This window comes from Sorex fumeus, unplaced genomic scaffold (assembly GCF_029834395.1).
Source record: "Sorex fumeus unplaced genomic scaffold, SorFum_2.1 ptg000100l, whole genome shotgun sequence".
In the NCBI taxonomy this organism is placed as follows: Eukaryota; Metazoa; Chordata; class Mammalia; order Eulipotyphla; family Soricidae; genus Sorex; species Sorex fumeus.
The window spans coordinates 10885420-10911354 of record NW_026606157.1 but is presented as its reverse complement, the minus strand read 5'-3'; the positions used below and the strand labels follow the sequence as shown (position 1 = coordinate 10911354).

General features: G+C 52.3%; 1 protein-coding gene and 1 long non-coding RNA gene across 2 annotated transcripts; both read left to right on the top strand.

Annotated features, from left to right (window-relative positions):
- Positions 1-260: 260 nt before the first annotated feature.
- INTS13 (integrator complex subunit 13) lies at positions 261-24897 on the top strand. The gene is made up of 17 exons (XM_056134650.1): positions 261-279; positions 1263-1498; positions 4165-4239; positions 7770-7972; positions 8364-8444; positions 9500-9590; positions 10874-11002; positions 12414-12498; positions 15957-16046; positions 16208-16297; positions 17401-17579; positions 19370-19544; positions 19670-19820; positions 20068-20298; positions 22144-22283; positions 23005-23140; positions 24484-24897. The coding sequence occupies exons 2-17, from the start codon at positions 1274-1276 to the stop codon at positions 24521-24523; spliced, it is 2121 nt and encodes a 706-aa protein (XP_055990625.1). The 5' UTR covers positions 261-279; positions 1263-1273; the 3' UTR covers positions 24524-24897.
- LOC130042472 (uncharacterized) lies at positions 8472-9279 on the top strand. The gene is made up of 3 exons (XR_008795230.1): positions 8472-8510; positions 8600-8639; positions 9037-9279. It is a non-coding gene; the product is annotated as an uncharacterized LOC130042472 (long non-coding RNA).
- Positions 24898-25935: the final 1038 nt, after the last annotated feature.

Below are 25935 nucleotides of genomic sequence, written 5' to 3'. Positions count from 1 at the left end.
GCGCGGAGGGCGGGGCCAGGCGGGGCGCCACTGGGCCTGCGCGCGGGGCGGGGCGGGGCGCGGTGGGCGGGGCGGGGCGGGCGGGCGCTCGCGGCGCCTCCGACTCTCGCGACAGCTGCGAGCGCGGCGGCGGCGGCGGCGGCGCGACCCGGGCTGCAGCGGCCCGAGCGGGGAGCCGGGCGGGGGCGCCGCGTGCGAGTCGGGCCGCGTCCTCGGAGCCGCTCAGCGCCCGCCCGGCCCGGCCCGGTTCGACGCGGCCCGGTTCGGCCCGGCCCGCAGGTACGCCGGGAGCCGGGGGAGGCCGCGGCGCGGGGCGCGGAGGCCGGGCCGGGCGGGCGCCGACGGGGCGGCCTGGGCCGGGGGCGCCGCCGGGAAACGGGGGTTTTTGCGGGAAAAAGTTAAAGGGGGGAAGAAAAGACCCGAACTTCCCCCCTCCTTGGCGGGAGTCGCGGGGGGCGGTCGGTCGGCCTCGAGGACGCGGGAGCCGGGGACCTTGTCTGGGGCGCAGCCCGCGCCCGGCGTCCGAGATGCCAGCCCGGGGCTCGCTCGGCCCTTCCTCCTCCCTCCTCTTCCTCTTCTGTTTGTTTTTGTTTGTTTTTGTTCCTTTTCTCCACGCCCACGGGTGCTGGGCCTTCCCCCTCCCCGGGGGCTGGGGGGCCGCGTCTGGGCGCCTAAGCGCCTTCGCAGGTCTCATCTCTCTGGCCCCAACTTCTAATTTATTTGGGTTGTTTTTATTTTGGAAATAACATCTTCAGACTTATTTGAAGGAAACGCCCCCTCCCCAAATGGCTTAGTTTTTTTTTTTTGGTGGGGGGGATGTTAAAGATCATTGTGATCAGCAAAGATCGCAAAGATCACGGAAGTTGTTTTTAAGTGGTATTTGTCGTTTGTTATATTTGGAAAGTGCGGAAGAATCTGGCAGAATTGGAGGTAGAAATGTTTCCCAAAGATTTGTTCCCAAAATGAGACATGAAAAGTAGGAGCGAGTGTTGTTGATGTCTGTGGAAGGGCAGCTCTGTGGCTGTGATGTCTGCGGAAGGGCAGCCCTGTCAGCTTGTAGCCCTTTCCTGGAATTGATACTTTGTATTTCTGCCGGCTTTCACTCTTATCCTGTTTGGATACATTTTATTGAAGTCTGCTCCTTCGTGCTCCCCCGGCCTGCTGTTCAGGGAAGGACACCGCTTAGAAGTAACAGAAATAGGAAAACTATTATTAAATGTCACCAAACGCTTCCTTGACTGCTGTGCATTTTCCCCTTCCAGGTTGAAGCAAAATGAAGATTTTTTCAGAGTCTCATAAAACCGTGTTTGTGGTGGATCACTGCCCGTACATGGCAGAATCATGCAGACAGCACGTGGAGTTCGATATGCTGGTGAAGAATAGGACCCAGGGAATCATCCCTCTGGCGCCCATCTCTAAGTCATTGTGGACTTGCTCAGTAGAATCGTCCATGGAATATTGTAGAATAATGTATGATATATTTCCTTTCAAAAAGCTGGTGAGTGCCAAGGTCACGCGGATTCACGGTTTGGTGTTGCAGGGGGTGTGTGTTTTTCTGCTTTGGCAGGCTTGTTTGCAGTGCTGGGAATGGAACCCAGGGCTTCCCGCTTGCAAGGCAAATTCTCTGTTCCTGACCGTATCACCAGCTCATGCAATCTCATGAGTGGAAGGATAAACTTCAGCACCAGATACATTTGAAATTATCTGTTGTGTGGAGCGCTCACAGATTGGCTACCTTGCGCAAGGGGCTGTGCTCATCTTCTCTGTATTGGCCCAATTTTAGTAGTGCCAAAACCAGCACCAGATATGTTATTTATATGTGAAGTTGCTAAGGGTCTGACTTAAAACTATTATAAAAGTGTGTGTGTGTGTGTGTGTGTGTGTGTGTTGCAGAACTCCCCTTTGGAGTGAATATATTAATCTGAGTACTCATCAGGGCCACCAAAAAAATAGTAGCTATTATGGGGCTCCCACAACAAAGTCTCACAATGGAGACATTACTGGGCCCGCTCGAGCAAATCGATGAACAACAGAAGGACAGTGCTCCAGTGCTCCATGGGGCTCCCACATGTACCAGGCATGTTGGGAAATGCTTCACATTTATTAACTTGGCTAATTCTCACAACAGTACCCTATTGTAGATACTAAAAATACCGGGACAGTATTTGGAATACGAAGTAGCCAGCAGGGAGCAGAATGACTCTGGAGAACTGTTGCCAGCCCAGGCGGGGATGTGAGCTCCGTCTGTTGTGCTGTGCCTGTCCTGTGTGTGCCATCTGATGAGCTGCTGCCTTTGGTGCTGCCTGGTCGGAGATGAGACGTCCAGGCGAAGGGGGAAAACGCGCCCTCAGTCGCCGAACTAGAGGCAGAAGCCAAGCTGCCTTGCTGCTTCTGGCTTTGTGGAGAGTCTGCTAAGCTACCGGATTTGCCACACTCGAAATACTCCTAAGAGTGCTGGGCAGCAATCATTTATACTGAAAAATAAGGAATTAAGGATTGCTGGAACCTCCGAGGGTGAAATTTGTGGGTTTCAGAGTCTCGGCCGCTTAGCCGCAGTGGGTGATTCACTCTGATTCTTTTCGAGCTGCCGGGACTTGAACCCACCAACTCTTAGGCCAAACTGGCAGGGCAGGAAGGTCAGGCGACGTGGAGAGTCTGTGGGGAATCAGAGACACACCAGTGACTGTATGAAGTTTTTGGTCTCCCTGTAAATTGTTGGGCACTGTGTCGCGTAAATACACACATAAAACGGGAGGAAGGCACATGCATCGTTTTTTTTTTTTTTTTTAATTTTTATTTATTTATTTTTTTACAGTTGTAGATTTACAATTTTTTTTGTGCTTGGGTTTCAATTATAAAATGATCAGATACCCATCCCTCCACCAGTGCCCGTTTTTCACCACCATGGATAATATCCCTCCCACCCCCATCCCCCCATCATGCATTGTTTTAAGGCGTCGACTTCGGATCAGGCCTTGGCATTTGCTACCAGCAGTGTAATTCTGATCATATCAATCTTTCCAAGCCTCAGTTCTCCCTCCCCTCCACACCCCAAGGCAAGCATGTGCCTCCTTCCTGTGGGCCTTAGAAGGTCCCAGTGAGATGCCATCGGTCAAGTGGCTGGGGAAGATGTCGCTGAAGAAAAGGAGAGACACCAATGATCCCATTTCCTGGGGAAGGAAAACGCTTTGATATGAGGAAGCAGGAGAGCAGATTAGATCCTCCAGAGCAGGGGATGGCCTGCCCCTGCCCCCAGAGGGAAGGTCGTCGTTCCGTATATTGGCCGCCACTTTCCTTGCTGGCAGCAGCATTTCCCGTGATGAAAGCTCTTTGCTGCCATTTTATTTAAGATTGAGAGTCTAGTCCTGGGAACTTTGACTCGGTGACAGGAAGCATTCAGTCCTCAGCAAAAAGTAAAAGTTCAGGTCTGTTTCTTGCTCTCAGTGGTTTCAACATGCATCAGTGGCCTTCTTTCTTTTCTCTTCTTTAATTTTTTTTTTTGAGGGGGGGTTGTGGGAAACGGGTACACACCCAGTGGTGCTCAGGGCCCACTCCTGGCTCTGTGCTCAAGAATCTCTCGTGGCGGTACTCAAGGGATGGTATGATGGGATGCTGGGGAATCGAGCCTGGGTGGGCTACATGCAGAGCAAGAGCCCACCCCGCTGTGCCATCGCTCTGGCCCCTGCATCGGTGGTTTCACCCCTTGCAGCCTGCAAACTGCAGCAGGCGTTGGTGACCCGGGCTGTCCTGTGTGCTGGAGGCCCGGCTGGCTGCAGGGCACGCGCCTCCCGTCCTCCTGCTTTACCCTGATGGACTCACCGTCGGCCCCTGAGCGCTCTGCTCCGGGCGTCCCCTTGTGGATGCACTTGGTTGCTAGGCGTGTGACGAGCTCCCCTCCCACCGTAACTCGTGCCACTCGGGAAAGGACCTGTTCGCTTGCTGGTCTTCATGTTTTGAGCAACAGCTGTTCTCCTGGTCCCTGCATGCCGAGTTCTGCAGCTCAGGCAGAAGCAAGGGGCAGGCTACAGGCATTTTGTCCTTGTGCTGAGGAAAGGGACCTCCTCAGACCTATTTCTTAGCAATGATTTTTTTTTTATTCAATTTGATACATTGTAGCACGCATTGAATACTGGTTATACTAATTGTTTCTTTGACATCCACTAGGTGAATTTTATTGTGAGTGACTCAGGAGCACATGTTTTAAATTCTTGGACTCAAGAAGACCAAAATTTGCAAGAGGTATGGTTTTGCTTTTAAGCTTTAGCTTCTGAGAATTATCTGTTAGGACATTGTTTTTAATTAGTAAAAATTTTTGACCTACTAAGTATTTGCATGTTGTTTTGTAATGCCGAAAGAAAAACAGCCGTATATATCCTGGGCTCTCCTGCTGGAAGCACGTTTTTCACTCCTGTGTTTTTCCGATATTTACTTCCACGTTTCCAAGTCTGTTTCTACCGTTCTTGACAAAATTTTCTGAAATCTAAACATTAGCTATTTTTCCTTATTGACTTTTGCCACCATGCTCTGTCCTTTACGTTCTCTGTTTGGATAGATCCAAATTCTGGATTTGCTGGAAATTCCACACGTACCTTCTGGCATCTGCCAGAAGTCTAATTTATGGCTAATACAACATGGAGTTTATTTTCACATGTAGTTTTTTCACTGATTTCTGGAACTTCCTGTTTCCCCGCTTTTCTTTGTAACATGCATTTCTGTGTGTCTTGCTGCTTTTCCTCGTGTGAACAGAATTTCTTGCTGTTTTTGTCCGAGTGCGTTGGCGATGTAGCGGGAGAATATTTCCAGCTGCTCCACACGTTCCCCTGCTCTGGGGCGCTGGTTCCCCTCGAGGTTGGCACCCACCCTCCCACCACTGTCCTTTCCAACCCCCCCCCTTTTTTTTTTTTTTTTTTTTTGCTTTTTGGGTCACACCCGGCGATGCTCAGGGGTTACTCCTGGCTCAGGCACTCAGGAATTGCTCCTGGCGGTGCTCAGGGGACCATATGGGGTGCTGGGAATCGAACCAGGGTCGGCCATATTGGCTGCGTGCAAGGCAAACGCCCTACCCGCTGTGCTATCGCTCCAGCCCCCTTTCCAACCCCTTTTGCTTTTCTGTTTTCCTTTTGTATAGTCTCGATTTATAGAGTTTCTCCTCTAGGGTCCCTATAACTTCCCAGGTACCCTATTGATGCTGGAATGTAAAGATTTCCTGTTGGAAATAGTTCCCTCTCCCTCTGAAGGCCGTTCCAGGCTGCCCTTGGCTCTGTTCTCTGGCGTCCGTTAGTGGGATACAGGGCCTCCTGGATGGATCCGTCTTTTTCTCATGCTTCGTCTCGTTTACCTCCTTAGCCTTCCTGTGTCTCTCATTTCTGAGAAGTGTCATGCATTGCAGTTATGCCCATTTTTGTTCTCTCCTAGTCTCTCAGTGACATGCTGTTTTTTGAATCTGCGGGTGCCCTGTTGTTTGACATTTCTCCTGCTCTCAGGGTCTCTCTCTCTGTGTTGGGACTTTTCTTCTCCGCTTGCCACCTCTGCCCCTGCACCGTGAGTCCAGCGGAGGCCCCCGGCAGACTGGAGGGCCTCACGTCTGCGTTTTGTGGGCCGGGGATTGAGAGGCAGGCTTCGCTGTGGGTTCCCTCCTGCTCACGGATGCCGCGGGCCAGGAAGCTCCAGACGTCCCATGTGCTGGAGATTTGCTGTCAGCCCTCCCTGAGCCAGGGGAGAAGGCACCGGCTCGGTCTGTCCTGTCGGATGATTCCGATTTCGATTTCGCATTGAAATGCGAGTCGTCTTGGTTTCCCTGTGGCGCAGGCCACCGGGCGCATCTCACCCCGCCCTTCCCGAGGCCTGTTCTTCAGAGCGTCTTTATGGCCCTACAAAGCAGGGAACTCCTGCTTGGTTCCTTCCCGGACTGTGTTCGTTATTTGGCTTCATACCGTGAAGTTTAGGAATAGCCTGTTTATTTTTGCAGCAAGACCAGTTGCGATTCAGACCGGGCTGCCGTTGGGTTTGTGATTCAGTTCTGGTGTTGCCGTCTTAAGAAGACTGAGTCTTCCATCTGTGAGCATGAGGCGTTTTCCAGTCATTTGGATTTTGTTTTATCTTGGTTTGGGTTTTGTATTGGGGCCACACCTGGTGGTGTTCAGGGCTTACTCCTGGCTCTGGGCTCAGGGATCACTCTTGGCGGGCTTGGGGGAATCATGGGGTGCCAGGATCAAACCCCGGTTGGCCATGTGCAAGGCAAACGCCCTCTCTGCTGTACTATTACTCTGATGCCATCATTCGGATTTTTATTGTATTTCAACCCTGCTTTGTCGGCTTCAGAGCAGATGGTTCGCTTTTCTTTCGTTCCTGTGTGTTTTATTCTTTTTGATGCTATTTATAAATCGATTTTTCTTTACTAATTTTATTTTGCAAGTGTATATAGATACACAGGTGGTTGACCTGATTATTATTATCCCTCAGAGTTTTAATTGGGCTCCTGAGGATTTTTTTCTCTATGAGATCATGGCATCTGCGACATATATTTTACTTCCTCTCCAGTTTTTATTATTATTATTTTTTACAAGCGGCCAACATGGCCGACCCGAGTTCGATTCCTCCGCCCCTCTCGGAGAGCCCGGCAAGCTACCGAGAGTATTCGATATGCCAGACACAGTAACAACAAAGTCTCCAATGGAGACGTTACTGGGCCCGCTCGAGCAAATCGACGATCAACGGGAGGGCCTTTACCTTTACCTTTTATTTTTTTCCTAATTTCTCTGCTAGACCCCTTTAGAACAGTGTGGAATTGAAGTGGTGGAACTGGACATCCTTCTGCCTCTGATCTAACAGTGGACATTTAATCTTCATCCTTATGTACATTTTTTTTTTTGGTCACACCCGGCGATGCACAGGGGTTACTCCTGGCTCGTGCACTCAGGAATGACTCCTGGCGGTGCTCGGGGGACTATATGGGGTGCTGGGAATCAAACCTGGGTCAGCCGCGTGTAAGGCAAACGCCCTCCCCGCTGTGCTATTGCTCCAGCCCCTATGTACAATTTTTACTGTAGGTTTTTTTTTTTTTTTACGTCTTTTACTTGCTTGAGAAAATTCCTTTTTGTTTCTAGTTTGTTGAGTTTCTTATAAAATGATGCCTTTTGGAGATGATATGTATTTTTAAAAAGTGGGTGGGGGTTTGTTTGCTTTGCACATGGCTGGCCTTGGCTCAGTCACCTGTATTCCATAAGATCGCCCAAAACTGTCAGGGGTAATTGCTGAGTGTAGAGCCAGGAGTAACCCCTGAGCGTACAGGTGGGGCCCAAAGACAAAAACTGAAAATTGGCGGTTGGTGGGGGAAGACATCTTTCACATTAACTTTTGGGGCTGGAGCTATCGTACTGTGGATAGGGATCTTGTCTTGGTACAGGGCCAGCCTGGGTTCAGCCCCTGGCATCCCATTTGTTCCACCCAGACCCTGCCAGGAGTAAGCCCTGAGCACTGCTGGGTGTGACCCAAAAAAGAAAGCAAACCGAAAAATGTTACGTTCTATTTTTTGTTTATTTTTGATTGATCAGATACAAAACTGTTAATTTAGACGTCAAATCAACTTTGCATTTCGGGGGCTGGATCAGGCTTGGGCACAATGTGGAGCTTGTTTTCTCTGTCACTGGAGTCAGAGTGCTCGTGTTCCAGTGGGGATGGGGGTCCCTGTGTGGAAGACACGGGCCTGAGCTTCCTCACGGTGTCTCTGTGCATCCTTCTGTCAACGCGGTCTTTTTCCTCTTGCTTAGCTCATGGCCGCCTTAGCCGGTGTCGGGCCCCCCAACCCACGGGCAGACCCTGAATGCTGCAGTATTCTGCATGGACTTGTGGCCGCCGTGGAGACGCTTTGTAAAATCACAGAGTACCAGCACGAGGCTCGCACCCAGCTCATGGAGAATGCAGAACGGGTAGGCAACCGAGGACGGATCATCTGCATCACGAATGCAAAGAGGTGAGGCGCTGGGCACAGCCACGCTCCCGCTGAGGCGTCCAGAGGCCTCCTGCTCTTCTGTGGGAGAGCGCAGGTTCTCCTGTCAGCTTCAGGCAAACCACCTGTGGCCTCTCTGGTATTAAGCGCTAATTTTCTCATTCTAAAACAAAGACTCGACCCAGTGGGATCTTCCCTTCCCACTGTGTGGGTCAGTACAGGTGCTTTCCTCACCGGCTCTGCAGCTGCTGGTTTGGGTGTTGTGAAGGAGGCCACAGAAGACCATCCTTACGCCCATGCGGCTCATTTCCATGACCGTATTGAGTACCGAACACAGGGCACAACCGGGGAAGCGACTTTCCTTTGTCCTGGTATGTGTCCCTCCTTTAAGTTTGTCGCTTCTTTTCTATCTTAGTGATAGCCATGTGCGAATGCTTGAGGACTGTGTCCAGGAGACAATCCATGAGCACAACAAGCTGGCGGCAAATTCAGATCAGTGAGTATAACCCCTCAGATCACTGGGTATGACCCCTCAGATCAGTGGGTATGACCCCTCAGATCAGTGGCTATGATCCCTCGGATCAGCAGGTATGGGCCCTCAGATCAGTGGGTGTGATCCCTCAGATCAGTGGGTATAACCCCTCAGATCAGAGAGTGTGACCCCCTCAGATCAGCGGGTATGACCCCTCAGGTCAGTGGGTATAACCCATTAGATCAGGGAGTGTGACCTCCTCAGATCAGCGGGTATGATCCCTCAGATCAGTGGGTGTAACCCCTCAGATCAGAAAGTGTGATCCCCTCAGATCAGTGAGTATAACCCTCAGATCGGCAGGTGTCACCCCTCAGATCAGCGGGTATAACCCCTCAGATCAGTGGTTGCCATCCCTCAGATCATGGGTGTAACCCTTCAGATCAGGGGGTATAACTCCTCACATCAGGGGGTATAACCCCTCAGGTCAATGAGTGCCATCCCGCAGATCAGTGGGTATAGCCCCTCAGACCAGGGGGTGTAACCCCTCAGATCGGGTGGTATAACCCCTCAGATAAAGTGAGCGTAACCCCTCAGACCAGTGGGCGTGACCCCTCAGTGGCAAACTTGCCGTTTCTCAGTCATGTGTTTCATTCTTTCCAACCGTTTCAGAGATGACTGGTAGCGTTCCCTTGAGTTCCGCGCAGTCCTGCCTTTAATGAAAATACATGTCTGCTGAGAAACCTTTTTGCCCCTGTTTTCCCTTTCACTCCAGAGGCAGCTTCATTATTTTCTCATGGGAAAAGTGACTTGAAGGAGAAAATAATGCGTAAACTTACAGATTTTGTTTGTTTTTGTTGTTTTTGAGTCACACCCGGCAATGCTCAGGGCTTACTCCTGACTCTGCACTCAGGAATCTCTCCTGGTGGGGCTCGGGGGACCATATGGGATGCCGGAGATTGAACCCGGGTCGGCCGTGTGCAAGGCAAGCGCCCTCCCCGCTGTCCTCTCGCTCCGGCCCTCTGTCCTGAACCCTTTGCCTAGAGTGGATGCTAGCGTTCTGAATGGGAAGTCTCTCTCAGTCTCATGCAGATTCAGAAGTGTGAGCTGGTCCTGATCCACACCTACCCCGTCGGAGAAGATAGCCTCGTGTCTGACCGGCCCAAGAAGGAGGTGAGTGCAGGACCGACCCAGCCACTGCGAGAAACACCGAAGCAAACGCCAGCACAGTGCCACCAGCGACTTTCTGCCAAGAATCAATGCAGTTTGCAGAGCAGCCAGTTATGGAAAACGCCTTGATCGGGTCACTAGGTTATAATTGTGGGTTCTAAATTGTGTTCTGTTTCGCTTGCCTGCTGACACTTGCAAACTGTGCACAGTTGGTATTCCTAAATTTCTTATTTACGTGTTCCTTTGATAACTATTTTTATTAATTTTTTTTCTTCATTAGAAAAGCAATACTCGATGGTAAAAATATGGTTTCCCCGGTGTGTTTCGGTTAAAGGCCCTAAGTAAAGGCCCTCCCGTTGATCGTCAATTTGCTCGAGCGGGCCCAGTAACGTCTCCATTGGAGACTTTGGTGTTACTGTGTCTGGCATATCGAATACTCTCGGTAGCTTGCCGGGCTCTCCGAGAGGGGCGGAGGAATCGAACTCGGGTCGGCCATGTTGGCCGCTTGTAAGGCGAACGCCCTACCCGCTGTGCTATCGCTCCAGCTTTCACTCCCTTCACAGTGTTTGGGTTATTGTATCATTATCATTTTTTTGGGTTCCAGGCTAATCCTGTTTTTGGTGAGCTCTGCTACAAAGTGGCAACATATTAACTTTACAGTAATTATGAATTTTTTTTTTTTTTTGGTTTTGGGCCACAGCTGGCTGTGCTGTGGGCTTGCTCCTGGTTCTCGGGACCCTCATTGGCAAGGTTCGGGTGACTAAGTGCCTTACCTGCTGTGCTATTTCTAGCCCCTAAAATATCCTGAGTAGAATCTTTTTTTTTTTAAATCTACAGTAAATATTGATCTGAATAGGTACAGTTTGTGCTGCCTTGCTGTAATCTACTTTGCGTTGCCTTAATGCATTTCCTGGTGCCGGAACAGGATGTTTGCACGTTTTTCGTAGTGAGTGACCTGATCTTCAGGGCTGGTCTCTGTGCAGTGGACCGTTTTTCTGCAGGGCCCTCTTACACCTGTGTCAGGGAGGCTACACTGATCCGTTGGAAGAGCTGTTTAGACCACTGCCTTCTCTCTCAGTTCCCAGAGAGCGCCAGCCCAGAGGATGCTCAGTTCTGAGTGGAGATTTATTGCTAAAGTCATCATCAGGGTACTTTATGGACCTTCCATTTCCCCCCTAAATTCTGAAACACAAGAACATTTTGTTCCCACGGTTGCAGGTTACCTGCTCAGCCCAAGCCCCCATCCCTTGGCGTTCGTTGAGCTCCTTTTTGGTTCTTCTTTGCAGTTGTCTCCGGTTTTAACCAGCGAGGTGCACAGTGTTCGTGCCGGACGGCATCTTGCTACCAAGTTAAATATTTTAGTACAGCAGCATTTCGACTTGGCATCGACAACGATTACAAATATCCCAATGAAGGTAGGCTGTTCTTTTCCTCCTCCGTTGAAGATGCTGATTCCTTTTTAAATACTTGTTTGGCATGCGTCACTTATTTCCCTTAAACCATAACAACTTTCCCCCAGATGAGATTCCCTGTTTTGCTAGTCCAAACTCTGTGTTTGACCAGGGCCGTGATTACTAAAAAGTGAGAAGACAGAGTCATAGAACAAAATGCTGAAATTATCTTTCTGAAGAGAACAGAGTCAGCTTTTTGTTTTTAATTATGTTCTCACTATTTGCATAAAAGTATAATCTTTGTCTTAACATGATTACTTTTTCTGTGATTCTTAACAGTTGTGTTATTAGACTCTTTCGTTTGTTTGGTTTTGTTTTTTTTTGAACCACATCTGGTAGTGTTCAGGGATGACTCCTGGCTCTGCGCTCAGGGATCACTCCTGTCAGTGCTCAGGAGGCCATACAGTGCTGGGGATTGAACCTGGGTCGGCTGTGTGCAAGGCGAGCGACCTACCCGCTGTATTGGCTACCCCTCCAGCCCTGTAGGTATTTAAAGATGTTGCAGCTATGTTGGGGCCCCTCCCAACAGTATTTATAAAGATGCTGTCTTGTTTAAACTGCAATCTCAGGTCACGTGAAACATTTAAATTACATGGTTTATTTGTTTTTCTTTTTTTCTTTTTGGGTCACACCCAGCGGTGCTGGGGGACCATATGGGATGCTGGGACTCGAACCCAGGTCAGCCGCGTGCAAGGCAAACTCCCTACCTGCTGTGCTATTGCTCCAGCCCCAAAATTACATTGTTTTAGTATAGAAAAAGTATTGGCAAGACAGTGCATATGCTGGAAAAAGTTTCCAAAATTTCTAGCTTACTCATCTGTTGATACGAAAAAATCTCTATTATACATGGACAGTGGTCTTTGTGGGTTTTTTTGTTTGGTTGTTTTGTTGCTCTTTGGCTTTTTGGATCACACCCTGCGATGCTCAGGGCATACTCCTGGCTCTGCTCTCAGGAGTCACTCCTGGTGCTCGGGGACCATATGGGACGATGGGGATCAGACTCAGGTGGGCCACGTGTGTGGCTTTTTAACAGTTCATGTAGCTGTGAGAATCTGCGTCTTTAAGTAGTTAAAATCTTGGTTCACTCGTGGTTTCTATCATTGCAACGAAGGGTTGCTGGGTCTCTCAGATTTCAGTGCCAGGTGTGCCTGTACTCCTACATACCTACGTACGGTTCTTTGCTGTTGTATGTGTTTCGGGGCCACTCTTGGCGATGCTCAGAACTTACTCCTGGCTCTGGCCGTCTTGGGGGACCATATGGGCTGCCGGGGATGGAATCCGGGCCGGCCTCGTGCCAGGAAAGCCTGTGCTGTTGCCCAGGCCCCGCTGTGTGTACTGTTCAGAGCCAAACTAAGATTTTAAACTTGACCTTCAGGAAGAACAGCACGCCAACACTTCTGCCAATTACGACGTGGAGCTCCTCCACCACAAGGACGCACATGTGGACTTCCTGAAAAGTGGTGAGTCTGACTCTGTACACAGCGTGATGTGCCACACGCCTCTGAGTGCTTCAGGAAACACCTGGCTGGCTAGACACCACCCCCCCCAACACACACACACACACACACACACACACACACCTGCCTGGTCACCGTCACGCATGGCCTCCGAGCCGGTGCTTAGCAACTGCTTGGGGAAAGAGCCGTTGCGTTGATTTTCTTGTTTGCAAACCAGCCCCCTTGGAGAAGGGACAGAACAGATGCCGTCTCCGAAGGGCGATGGGCTCGAAACCCGCTTGGTAAAAAAATCAGTATTCCAGAGCCGGAGCAGCAGTGCAGCCGCTAAGGTGCTTGTCCTCTAGGTGGCTCCTGGCGTCCCATGTGATCCCGGAGCTCCGCCTGGAATGACTCCTGAGCACTGCTGGCTGTTCCCCCAGACAATTGAAAAATCCGTTGTTTTGAAGTTGAAATTTATTTTCTTCCGCTCTAAGAATGATTTGCATCCCTAGCACTTGTTTCCAGAGCCGGCTGCTGCCAGGCTCGTAGCCAGGGTGAGGGAAAGGCAGGAGAGAGGAGCCGGAGCGGAGACACAGCTTGGCCACCGGGCAGCTCGCACACTTGCAGACGGGGTGCTGGGCCGGAGGAGCCTCATTCCGTCCATTCCTAAAATTCAGTGCAGTTTCCTGTTTCTTTTTGGGTCACACCCGGCCATGCACAGGGGTTCCTCCTGGCTCTGCACTAGGAATCACTCCTGGCGGTGCTCGGGGGACCCTATGGGATGCTGGGAGTCGAACCCGGGTCGGCCGCGTGCAAGGCAGACGCCCTCCCCGCTGTGCTATCGCTCCGGCCCTCAACACAAATTTTAAAGTTTTTGTGGGGGGAGCCAGACCCAATACTCACCTGGTGCTTGGGAGTTACTCCTGGCTCTGTGCTCACGGGTCAGTCCTGGTGAGGCTCAGGGCACCACCTGGAGGGCCAGGGATTGACCCCAGGTCAGCCGCATGCAGGGCCAGCACCCTGCCCATAGTCCTGTGCTCCAGTCCTGTCCCGTGTAGGGTTCCTTCCCCCACCGCCCCGCCTTATTTCAACACCGTAGTTCACGGTGTTGTTCGTGAGGGTTTGTCACAGGCACTCGGGTGTCAACCCCAACCCCGTCATCGCTGTCCCCTTCCCTCCACCTTCGTCTGTTTTCCCAACCCGCCTGCAGGTTTGCCCCGAGCAGGCCCACAATCATGTATTTCATGCTGTTTGGGATCCCTAAGTGGCTAACAGAACGATTAAGAAAAGATGTAGAAGGAAATTTGTGGAAATTGTTGTGTTTCACCATGGGGCATTAAGTCCTGCCTGAGGGTTTCCTGAGCGTTGTTGCGCGGTAAGCCTTTTGCAGCGATGTGGTGGTGAGTCCTTCCGTGGTGATGCTTTCGTGGGTCGACGTTGGTTGCCGCCTGCCTTGCATCCTATCCACCTTCTACTGGGATTGTCAGTGTTGGAGATACTGGAGATACTGATCCCATCCTCCAGAAAAGTCTAGAATTCTTAACTGCGCAGTCTGGCTGGAGTTTTTTTTTGTTTTTTGGGGTTTTTTTGTTTGTTTGTTTGTTTTGGGTCACACCTGGCGATGCTCGGATTCCTCCTGGCTTTGCACTCAGGGGTTACTCCTGTCGGTGCTCGGGGGGATATGTGGAATGCTGGGAATCGAACCCGGTTTGGCCACATGCAAGGCAAATGCCCAACTGCTGTATTTATTATCGCTTCGGCCCCTGGAGTTAAATTTTTAACTAGCAGTGGCTTTGGGGTGTGGGAGCTGCTGCCCAGGCTTTGTTAGGGTGGGAGCTAGCCCAAGCCCCGCCGAAGCCCCCCAGTGGTCTCCCCTGGGAACGGCAGCCCAAGAAATGTGTGTGGCAAGGTGGTCTCTGGAGAGTTGAGTCTCTGGAACAAGGCCAGTGGCTGAGCCTCCACAGGGCCACTGGCATATGGGCGTGATCCCCCGGCCTCGGGCCTGTCCAGGCCCAGACCCAGACCCTGTGCTCCGCGAGGTGAGGCCTCCTGAGGCGACAGAGGTGGCTGGGGGTGGCTTGGTTGGGGGCCGCCTTTTAACTTTTGACTTTAGGATGTTTTCTTTGTAAACTAAAATCTCCAAGTTAAACTATTTACTTTTACCTTGTTGTGTGTCTTTTTTTCTGACTTTTATACCATGGGCCAGTCATTATCGTGTTAGGAATCTTGGAATTCACCCCATACGAAAATATAACAGGAGAAGAACTGAGATAAATGGCTGTATTGATGTTTGATAAGCAATAATTGGTTTTGGAATCCCAGAAATGTTTGCAAACCTGTGAGATAGCATCAACTTTTATTTATTTATTTTTAAATTTTCATTAGTGAAACACCATGAGGTACAGTTGTAGACTTACAAACTTTAGTGCTTGGGTTTCAGTTATACAGTGATCGAACACCCATCCTTCCACCAGTGCCCATTTTTCACCCCCACTGATCCCAGTATCCCTCCCACACCCCATCCCCCCCCGTCTCTGTGGTAGGGCATTCTCTTTTGTTCTCTCTCTCCTTCTGGGTGCTTGGTTTGCAAAAGAGGAATTGAGGGGCAATCATGTTCGGTCTATAGTCTACTTTCAGCAGATAGCATCGACTTTTAAAACGGCTATTTCTCTGGGACTTGGAAGCATATCAACAGCAGCTCTGAGCGTGGCACCTCAGCCGCCGCTGGCCCGGCCCGAGGTTGCATGTGGGCACTTGCTGCTGAGTTGCAGGGGTGAGGGCAGTGTGGCCCGGTTGTGTTTTGGGGGCTGTGAGCAGCTCTGCCCTCCTGGGCTCAGACCGGAGGACCCCTCTGGCCACCCGGTTCTGTGACGGAGCCTTGAGACTCATCCCTCATTGTTCATTTCTGTATTCTTTCTCTTTGGGGGTTGGGGTCAGCCCAGTTCTAAGGGAGTGCCGGGGGTTCCTCCTGGTGGAGTTTGAGGGGCTGTTTGTAGTACAGGGACACGGCCGGACTCGTGGCGTGCAGTCAAGCACCGGGTGTTAGCGTTGAAGCGTGCCCCATGCGTCCGCCTCTGCTCTGCCGTTACCTTTTCCTCCCTGTCCTGTCGCCTCCTGCCGCAGCTGTCCCGGTCCAGAACGCTCATCCTGACCCCCTGGTTTAGAGCTCTCTGTGTGGAGATGGAATTGTCTCCCGTCCCACAGACACCTCCACCTCTCGTCTGGCTGCTCCAGGCCGAGACTCCTTTGTTCCCTCCTTGTTTCATTGGCTGGAGTCTTCCAATAGGAAGTTTGGAGGAGAAGGAAGCATTTCTCTCTCATGCAACTAGCTCTAAAACGGTCGATGTTTCCCCAGGAGGGTCTACAAAACGCCCTCCCAGAAGCATTTCCTGCTTCGGGCCTAACCTCTGCTGGGACTTTGGGGTGAGCGGTTGGAAGGTGGGACCGAGTGAGTCAGCGGCTGTCTCTGGCTTACTTTCAAGGAGATACCCACGTCGGCGGCAGCAGCAGAGAAGGCTCCTTCAAGGAGACCATCACGTTGAAGTGGTGCACCCCGAGGACGAACAACATCGGTGGGTGCTGGTGGGTGCCCGAGCGCAGAGGGGGAGGGGGAGGGGGGAGGAGAGGGCGGTGCCGGAAGCACTGCCGAGGGGCGCGTTTCTCGGAGCCCTCCTGGGTGTGAGGAAGAAGGTTTTGTCACTGGGCCCTATTCCCTCCGTTGCTTCCGTTGCAGAGCTGCACTACTGCACGGGCGCCTACCGCATCTCCCCCGTTGACGTCAACAGCAGGCCGTCCTCCTGCCTCACCAACTTCCTGCTGAACGGTAACTCTCGGCCTTTCATGACTGACTCCGAGCTGCGTGCCGGAGAGATCTCTGAGAAGTGTCGGCGTGTGAACTCCAGAGCCGGGCACTGGGTCCGCGCAGTGGTCAGCCTGGAGCCGTTTTACTGATACCCAAAAATAAGCTCAGGTCTCGTAGACCATTGCCCTTGTGGATAGCACAAGTATGGTTTTTTGTGTGTTTTCACCTAAATTCCGAGCATTCGAGTTCAAGTTGAACCTTTTATTGGATGACTAGCAGCCCATCTATCTTGATCAGTTGCGTATGAATTACAGAGCATATGTGGGTTGATTTCATTTGAACACTGTACTTTTGTTTTTGCTTTTTGGGTCACACCTGGCATTGCCCAGGGGTTACTCCTGGCTCACGCACTCGGGAATTACCCCGGGAGTGCTCAGGGGACCATATGGGATGCTGGGAATCGAACCCGGGTTGGACGCACGCAAGGCAAACGGCCTACCTGCTGTGCTATCGCTCCAGACCCCACGAACCTTTATTGTAAAAGTACGTTTTACTGTTATGTGATTCTTCGGCATTTGGCCTTAAATCTGCTGTGACGATTGATTGGGATCCATTTGCTGAATCTCGCTTGGTGATTCCCCTGATCAGCTAGACTTTGAACCAAGAAAAGGCAGGCTGCCTCTCGCACAAGGCTAATTGCGTTCTTGTAGGAAGCGCAGTGTTTATTATATAAAGTCCAGATAAAATAACGTTCAGTCTTGTGAAACGGGAAGTAGTTTTGGTAACAGGGCAGGTGGGGTTTGTGGCAGTAAATTGAGGCTGCTAGATAACGTGAGGGCTTTGTAGCCTCGTCTCCTTTTTCTTCCTGGCATCCAGGGGGAAAATCGTGTATAAAATCGTAATTGAAAAACTACAAGCCACAAGGTGCTAGAGGCACTTTGAGAGCCCGCGGAGACGAGCGGAGGCGAAGGAGAGTCCAGGCTCCGGGGCTCGAGTGCTCCTCCAGTAGGTCAGCCTTGCTGGTGAAAACCTGGAGATTCAGACAGTCAGAGGTCAAGGGCCACGCGTGAAGGGGGACGGGAACCTGGGCGCTCCCAGCCTAACCCCCCTCTCGCCTTGGACAGGCCGCTCGGTCCTGCTGGAGCAGCCGCGGAAGTCGGGTTCCAAAGTCATCAGCCACATGCTCAGTAGCCACGGAGGAGAGATTTTCCTGCACGTCCTCAGCAGCTCTCGGTCCATTCTAGAAGACCCCCCTTCGATCAGCGAGGGGTGTGGCGGGAGAGTGACGGACTACCGGATCACAGTAAGGCCCACAGCTCTCCTCGCGCTCCTCTGTCTGTCTCGTTCATGCTGGGTGGGGGGAGCCAGGTCAGCGCTAAGCTCTGACGCGGAAGGTGGGTCTGAGGGCTCGATTGTCATCGCTGGGCGAGCGTCCTGCGGGCAGACTTTGCTCAGGGGAGAATTCTCGCTGGAGTCCTTAGATACCTGTCGCGCCGTGCACAGTCTCTGGAGAGCGTAGACGAACCACAGTCCAGGATGGAATGGAGGTTGAGCCGAGCCAGTATTTTTTTTTTTTTTTATTAAAAAATTTTTTAATAGTGAGACATCATGAGGTACAGTTGCAGACTTACACATTTTTGTGCTTGGGGTTCAATTATACAAGGAGCCAGTATTTCAGTGGAACTTCATTTCTAGTCAATTAAATGGCAGACGACAGCGTTTGAGTTGCTGCTCCTCTGGTGCTTTATTCATTTTATTTTTATTTATTTATTTATTTATTTATTTATTTGATATTTGGGTCACACCTGGCAATGCACAGGGGCTACTCCTGGCTCATGCACTCAGGAATTACTCTTGGTGTTGCTCGAGGGACCATATGGGATACTGGGAATCGAACTCAGGTCGGCCACATGCAAGGCAAAAGCTCTACCCGCTGTGCTGTCGCTCCAGCCCTGGGTGTTTTTTGGTTTTATTTAGTTTTGGGTCACACCCAGCGGTGCTGGGGTTTACTCCTGGCTCTGCACTCAGGAATCACTCCTGGTGGCCTCAGGGCACCCTATGGGGTGTCGGGCATCGCCTGCCTGCGAGGCAAGCACCCTCCCTGCTATCCTGTTGCTCTAGCTTGAATTGTTGTTACTTTGAAACACTTAATTTTTCTACGAAAGGTTACTGACCATAAGGAAATTTTGGGGGACTGATTGTTTTCATCTTGCTGTCTTTTTAGAATCAGTTTTAGAATCAGTTTTATGGCTGTCTGCTTCTTTGGGGGGGTCTGTAGCCTGCAGTGCTCAGGGGCTACTTCTTGAGGTGGTCAGACCAGGGCTCCCCCCTGCGGACATGCTTCCCAGCCAGAGCCGAGCTGCCCACTCTGTGCGGTGAGGGTGAAGTTGAAATGTGGGTGGCTGTCCGCTGGGGTGAAGAGGGAAGGGTCTGTCCACAGCTGCTAGTCCCAGGGCTTGCTCCTGTGCCCAGCTGTCTCTCACTCAGGCAGGTGCTGAGGGTCCGATCAGGCCAGCCGCGTGCAAGGCAAGTGCCTTCACCCTGTCTCTCTCTGGCCCATGTTTACTGCTCCTTGAAAGTACACCGACACACTATCTGCTATAAGAAATTTGATTAGCCTGTGTGGGGAGGTTCTTTTTACATCTTTAACTCGAGGGAAAAATAAGTAGGTGTTTTCAGAAATATAGAAAATTAAATACAAAGACTAAAATGATGTTAATTCCATCATTTAAAGTTAGAAATTTGACCATCCACTGAAGATAGTTTTAAATAAGCTAGGGTTCTAAGGTGATCATTCATTCTGTTATCAGTGTATCATAGAGAAGAGTTAAGTTATGGAAATGAAGGGGGGAAGTGTCCCTTGTTCTTACAAGGTGGGAAGAACCCAGAGTCCTTTCATGCCGGGGCTTTCTCCGTCCCGTTGTGTGAACCGAGACTTCTCCAGCTGCGTGATACGGGGCGGGGGGTGTGGGTGTGGGGGGTGGTCCCTCCCCGAGGGTCGGACAGGCCACCAGGGAGACAGATTGTGACATGTAATCCATACTGAAACCGTAGGATATAGCTTCTAATTTTATCTTATTTGGTTATCATTAGGATTTTGGTGAATTTATGAGGGAAAACAGATTAACTCCTTTTCTAGACCCCAGATATAAAATGGACGGAAGTCTTGAGATCCCTTTGGAACGCGCGAAAGATCAATTAGAAAAACACACGCGCTACTGGCCCATGATCATCTCCCAAACCACCATTTTTAACATGCAAGCGGTGAGTGCCGGCTTCCTCGAGGTCAGCCACACGGTCTTGCCGGGAGCGTGGGCGCGTGTGGGCCCACGCGGGGGGCCGGGCCGGCTTCTCAAGCGCTTCTCTCTCCTCTTCCTCTGCCGTCACAGGTAGTTCCGTTAGCCAGCGTTATTGTGAAAGAGTCTTTGACAGAGGAAGACGTCCTAAACTGTCAGAAAACAATATACAACCTCGTGGATATGGAGAGGAAGAACGACCCTCTGCCTATCTCCACAGTCGGTACCCGAGGAAAAGGCCCCAAGAGGTAGCTTCGCCCTTCCCGGGGACCGTGCTGCGGATGGGAAGGGTCTGCGAGGAGGGGCTCGAGTTGGGAGAGGCCGGGAGGGAGGGAGCGAGCGGGGGTCCCTGCGGCGGGTGACGTGCAGGGGCCTGCCGAGGGAGGAAGGAGGCGTTGGCCGGTCTGCCGCTCCTGTCTCGGCGGGAGGGAGGGAGGGAGGGCTTGTGGCTGCCCCCGTGTCTCTCTAAGGGCCCGGTTTGAATCTTGGCTTCAGAGACGAGCAGTACCGGATCATGTGGAATGAGCTGGAAACCCTGGTCAGGGCCCACATCAGCAACTCGGAGAAGCACCAGAGGGTCCTGGAGTGCCTGATGGCGTGTCGCAGCAAACCTCCCGAGGAGGAAGAGCGGAAGAAGCGCGGGAGGAAGAGGGAGGACAAGGAGGACAAGTCCGAGAAGGCCATGAAGGATTACGAGCAGGAGAAGCCCTGGCAGGACTCCGAGAGGTGACGTGTCGTGCCGACCTGCTCTGAGCTTACGCCCGCCCTGTGGCTCGTTTCCTGTCTGTTTCACCGCACGGTGACGGTCTCATTCTGGAGTCTAGAGGACGCCTCTGGGTACTTAGAAAGGATTTTGGGGGCTGGAGAGGTGGTCCAGCACTTGCCTTGCCCTTGGCCGACCTGGATTCAATCTCCAGCACCCCATCTGGTCCTGAGCCCGCCAGGATTGATTCCTGAGCACAGAACCAGGAGTAACCCCCAAGCACTGCTGGGTGTGGGCCCCTAAACACAACTGCCCAAAAAAAGGGGAGGGATTTTTTTTTCTTTTTCCTTTTAGGGGCAAGGAAATATTTAATTTTTTCCTAAGTAGCTTCTGAAAGCCGTGCTCTCTGCTGTTGTGCTCTCAGTGTTTGAGCGTGTGATGGAACGCAAAAGCACAACCTTACTGTTCTGGGCTGGAGCGATAGCACAGCGGTAGGGCGTTTGCCTTGCACGCAGCCAACATGGCCGACCCGAGTTCGATTCCTCCGCCCCGCTCGGAGAGCCCGGCAAGCTACCGAGAGTATCTCGCCCGCACGGCAGAGCCTGGCAAGCTCCCCGTGACGTATTCGATATGCCAGACACAGTAACAACAAGTCTCACAATGGAGACGTTACTGGGCCCGTTCGAGCAAATCGACGAACAACGGGAGGGCAAAATACTGTTCCGTGGAGTGACTAGTAACTGAGCACCCGCCGGGCATTTGGCACAAGATCCCAGGCGTGGCGACACGTGGGGCGATGCGGAAGAGACAGACACAGAAGTGTGGAGAGAGCAGCGGACGGGGGGCTGCAGCCTCGGGGAGCAACACAGGTCCTGGGGCGCAGAACAGGGCCCAGGGGTCCCGGGAGGGCAGAGCTGGGCCCGCGGGTCCCGGGAGGGCATAGCTGGGCACAGCGTCCCGGGGCACAGAGCCTGGCTCGCTCTGGTCCGGAGCCCCTTCCTCCTCTTGACAGTCTTGTCAAGGTATCGCTTGAAAGCAGCAGCGGGGCCGGGTCCGTCCGCCACTGTCAGGGATGCGAAGGGAAAGGCATGAAGGGCTGCAGGCGGTGCGGTGGACACCGGGGCAGCGAAGCTGCCGGCACCGGCTCTGTCCAGCACAGTGAGAAGTCGGACCCGCCTGGTTCTTCCTCGGTGCTGAACTGAACAGCGCTGGCTCCTTAAAGGAGAGGGGCTCCTGAGCGCAGAGCAGGAGGGCACCGCCATGGCTGCCCAAACGCACAGGGCGAAGGGAGAGGGGCCAGTGTCCCCCTCCCCCAGGATAGTGCATCTCCACAGCGCGTGAACACGGAGCGAAGAGAGCTCCGGGCTCCACTTTGAAGTAATAGTCTGATCCTGTCTTTAAAAATTAAAATATTAATTTCTTCTGAAATTTCACACTCTTCAGGTTTTCTCCATTTTCATCTTTTACGGCTCGACATACCTGAATTAATACATTATTGTGATGACAGTAGGAAACTGTCTAAGTTATTTAAATTCTGGTTGCAGGGCTGGAGCGATAGCACAGCAGGTAGGGCGTTTGCTGTGCATGCGGCCCACCCGGGTTCAGTTTCCAGCATCTCATATGGTCCCCCGAGCGCCTCCAGGGATAATTCCTGAGTGCACAGCCAGGAGTAACCCGTGTGCATCACCGGGTGTGACCCAAAGAAAAGCAAAAAAGAAGATTCTGGTTGTGCTTTTGAGTGGTCCCTGTGTTTGTGAGAACAGCTTTCATCATGACAGGCATTAAGAAGTTTGATTTGATTTTGAACCCTTGTAGATTTTCTAAAAGTTGAAGTGCTCTCTCTCTCTCTCTCTGTCTCCCTCTCAAAGGCTAAAGGGAATCCTGGAACGCGGCAAGGAGGAGTTGGCCGAAGCTGAGATCATAAAGGATTCTCCCGACTCCCCAGAACCTCCAAACAAAAAGCCCCTCCTGGAGGTGGACGAGACTCCGCCCGCAGAGAAATCCAAAGGTGAGGGAGATGGGCGCTCTGCAGGCGCCGGGGCCGGGCAGGGAGCTGCCCACCTGCAAGGGCCTCAGCTCTTGGCATTATGTTTCTTTGATTTTTTATTGAGGCCCCGTGATGTGCAAAGTTATTCCTGATGGAGTTCCAGGCACACAGTGTTCCAGCACCAATCCCTTGGCCAGTGCCTGCTTCCCTCCATCAGTGTCCCCAGATTCCTCCCTGCCCCCGGCCTGCCTCTGTGTCCACCTGGGCCCTGGTCACTCCCCAGCACTAGGCCTGTCTCTGAGTCTCCCTGGGCCCCGGTCCCCCCCCACACCACTCAGCCTGTCTCTGTATCCGCTGGGTCCCGGGTCCCCTCTCCCCGCCCCCCATCCTGTCTCTGTGTCCCTCTGGGCCCTGGTCCCCACCCCACCCCCCTGGCCTGCCTCTGCAGCCGGCCTTCTTCCCCTCTGAGCACTGTTCCCGGGAGTGCCCGTGCCGTGCTTGTCCATGGCTCTGTCCTTCCCCTTTCTGCCCCACCCGGGGCTCCGGTGCTTCTTCCCCTGACGGTAACGTCACCTTCGGCCCTCCGAGTCCTCCAGCAAATCACGACGCTGGTGATGGTCCCAGACCCCCACACACAGTTCCCCAAGTTATTCCCGCCCTAATTGGGCAGGACGAACCAGGGCAAATGAGTGAGCGTTGCGGGAGTAACGTCCCTCTCCCCTTGCCTTTCCCGTGTCCCCAGGGCCCGTGTCCCTGCTGGCCTTGTGGAGCAGCCGGATCAATACCGCCAATTCCAGGAAGCACCAGGAGTTCGCTGGCCGCTTGAACTCGGTCAATAACAGAGCCGAATTGTATCAGCATCTGAAAGAGGAAAATGGGTTTGTATTTTTTTCTTTCTTTTTTGGTAGGGTTTGGTCGTGTTTACTGCCTTGTTATATTGTAAGTTTTAAAAATGTTTTAAAGTATCAAACCAAATCTGGTTGGTTTGATACTTTTTATTGCAGTAGTATTGCAACATTATGAACTTTCATCTTACTTAGAAAAAGATAAAAACTACCTTCTTTCAGTCTTGGTAGTCTGTTCCATGTGAAAGTTCTGGTTATATGATTGGCAGCCCTGAAAGATTTCACTTCTTTGAGATATTTTCCTTCAGCATCAGTCAGCAGCACAGTGTGGGGGGGGGGGGGGGGGGGGGGAGGGGGGATCGGAGAGAAAATGTGATGTGTAGTTCTGAATCTATCAGATGGAAGGTGTGAACTCATTTCCTATTAACAATAGTGTCAGGAATACTGATTCTAACCAAGTAAGTCTAGGTCTAACAGGTTGTGACTGAAATACAATCATGAACAATTTGGTCACTGTATACCTCACTGATTCAACTAAGAATAAATTTTTTTTTTCCTTTTTGGGTCACACCCGGCAATACACAGGGGTTACTGCTGGCTCTTCACATAGGAATTACTCCTGGCGGTGCTCGGGGGATCATATGGGATGTTGGGAATTGAACCTGGGTTGGCTGCGTGCAAGGCAAATGCCCTCCCCACTGTGCTATTGCTCCAGCCCCTAAAAATAAAATTTTTTAATTTTTTTTTTCAGAAGAAATTTTTTTTAAATGCGTTGGTAAAGAAAAGATTTTAGTGGACAAGTAAATGAAATTTTTGTCCATACCTGGTGGTATTCAGGGCTCCTCCTGGCTCGGCACTCAGGGGTCACTCCTAGCAGGGCCTGGGGGACCACCTCGGGTGGCAGGGATCAGCCCTGGGCGGCCAGGTGCAAGGCCAGTGCCCTGCCTGCTGGACTCTCTCTGGCCCCCTAGATTCTTGGCTAAAAGGTGAAGGTAGTCTTACTTGAAGAGGCATACTGAGGTAAACGGTGACTGTTGAAATCTTGGGAAAGTCACTTCATCCCTCTGGGATATAACTCTTGTCTGTCTCCATGCAAATAAGGAGGTTAGAATAACCGCTTCGGTATTTTCCGTGGTTTGGTCACCCCGAGTTTTCCGTGGTTTGGTCACCCCGAGCTTAGGACTCACCCCTGGCTGTGTGCCCAAGGGTCACCCCTGGCAGGGCCCTGGACCAGACGGGGGCCTGGTGCTGCCTCTCTCGTCCTCTGCTCTCTGGCCCTGAAGATACTCGGTTCTCGGCTCCTGTGGGAGATACAGAGGGGGACTGTGGCTGTGGGGAATATTCTAATCTACTGGCTTGCTTTCTCTGTTTTCCAGAACGGAGCCGGCCGAGAGCGGGAAGGGCGGCCGGCAGTGAGGGCGCGCGGGCACTCGCCGAGGGGCTCGGGCAGCTTGGTGAGGATTCGACAGTGACGTGGCCTGGACTGGTTTTTACATTTTTAAAATATTTCCACAAACTTTATCTTTTTGTATTGTAAGATTGGCGCATATGTCAAAGATATACATCGAGATTTGTCTTCTTCCAAATCACACGAATTTATTTTACGGTAAAGGATGTTCCCTCTGGAAATGTTTGTTTGGTTTTTTTTTTTTTTTTTTTTTAAAGTTCTTATACTTCTCTTTGCCAAATAAAACTCCGAGAAATATCTTAAAGGGGGAAAATACCAGAGTATTCCTTTAGAAAATATATTGTTCATTTAAGGACCAACAACTTGAGGAAAGTAAAAATATTTTTTCCAGAATTAAGAGTAAGGTCTGCAGTATTTAATATAAAATCGTACCCGTGGGGTGGAGGGCGGCTTGGGGCGGGTCTTGTGGACAGCCTGCCCTGGGGGACCCGCGGCCCCATCTCCTGGGCTCTTCCTGGGAACCTTCGCCTCCCCAGGAAGGTGAGATTGTGAGCGGCGTATCCACAGGCGCTTTTCGGGAAACTCAGAGTGGGCCGCTTTGCTCTCTCGGTGGGGTGCAGGGCCACGCCTGCCAGCACCCGGGACTCACTCCTGCGGGATGCGGGGACCCTTAGCAGAGTGGGGACGCCTCCTCCCATCCTCGGGCTGACTCCAGCACTGTTGTAGGCGGGCCCTGCAGCCGCACCCCTGGACCCGAGCGTGTGGCCCCAGACACATGTGTGTGAGCACGTGCACTCAGCTCCCGCAGGATGCTGCGTCTGCCTGTCCCGGACCCGGGAAGGGGCTGCGCTCCCTCAGTTCAAGCCCCAGCCCAGGCTCTACGTGGCGCTGAGCGTGCCATGGGTGGGCCAGAGCCCCCCACTGACCGTCGCCTGGGGTCCAGTGCTCTCGGTGAACAGTGGCTGGGCAGCGAACAGGCCCCGCCCTGGGTGCCCGGGGAGCTGCCTGTTGGTGGATGTGGAGACCTTGGGAGACCACACCAGGTGCCGTGGACACCAGCCCACAAATGTCAATGCCGTGTGGACGCACAGGGTCGTTTCCTAAGTGACCGTCCCCATGAGTGAGGCGCATGCAGGCCCAGGGGCCACACTGGGGGGAGGGAAAGGAAAGCACCCGCCCGAGAGGCAGGGCTCGCAGCCCTGGGGCCCTCAGGAGGGCAGGTGGCCGCTCCGTGTCGCCCAGCACGGCTGCCGGCACTGAGACACCAGCCCGCCAGCACCCCCGTGTCCCCCACGAGACCCGGCTGACGTCTGGGGTGCCCGGGAACCCCTGTTCTTGCTCCCAGCACTCCCCGAGACCCGGCCTGCCTCCGAGGGCCCCGCTGCCCCCGCTCACCTGCTGCCCATGTCCCGCAGGGGCT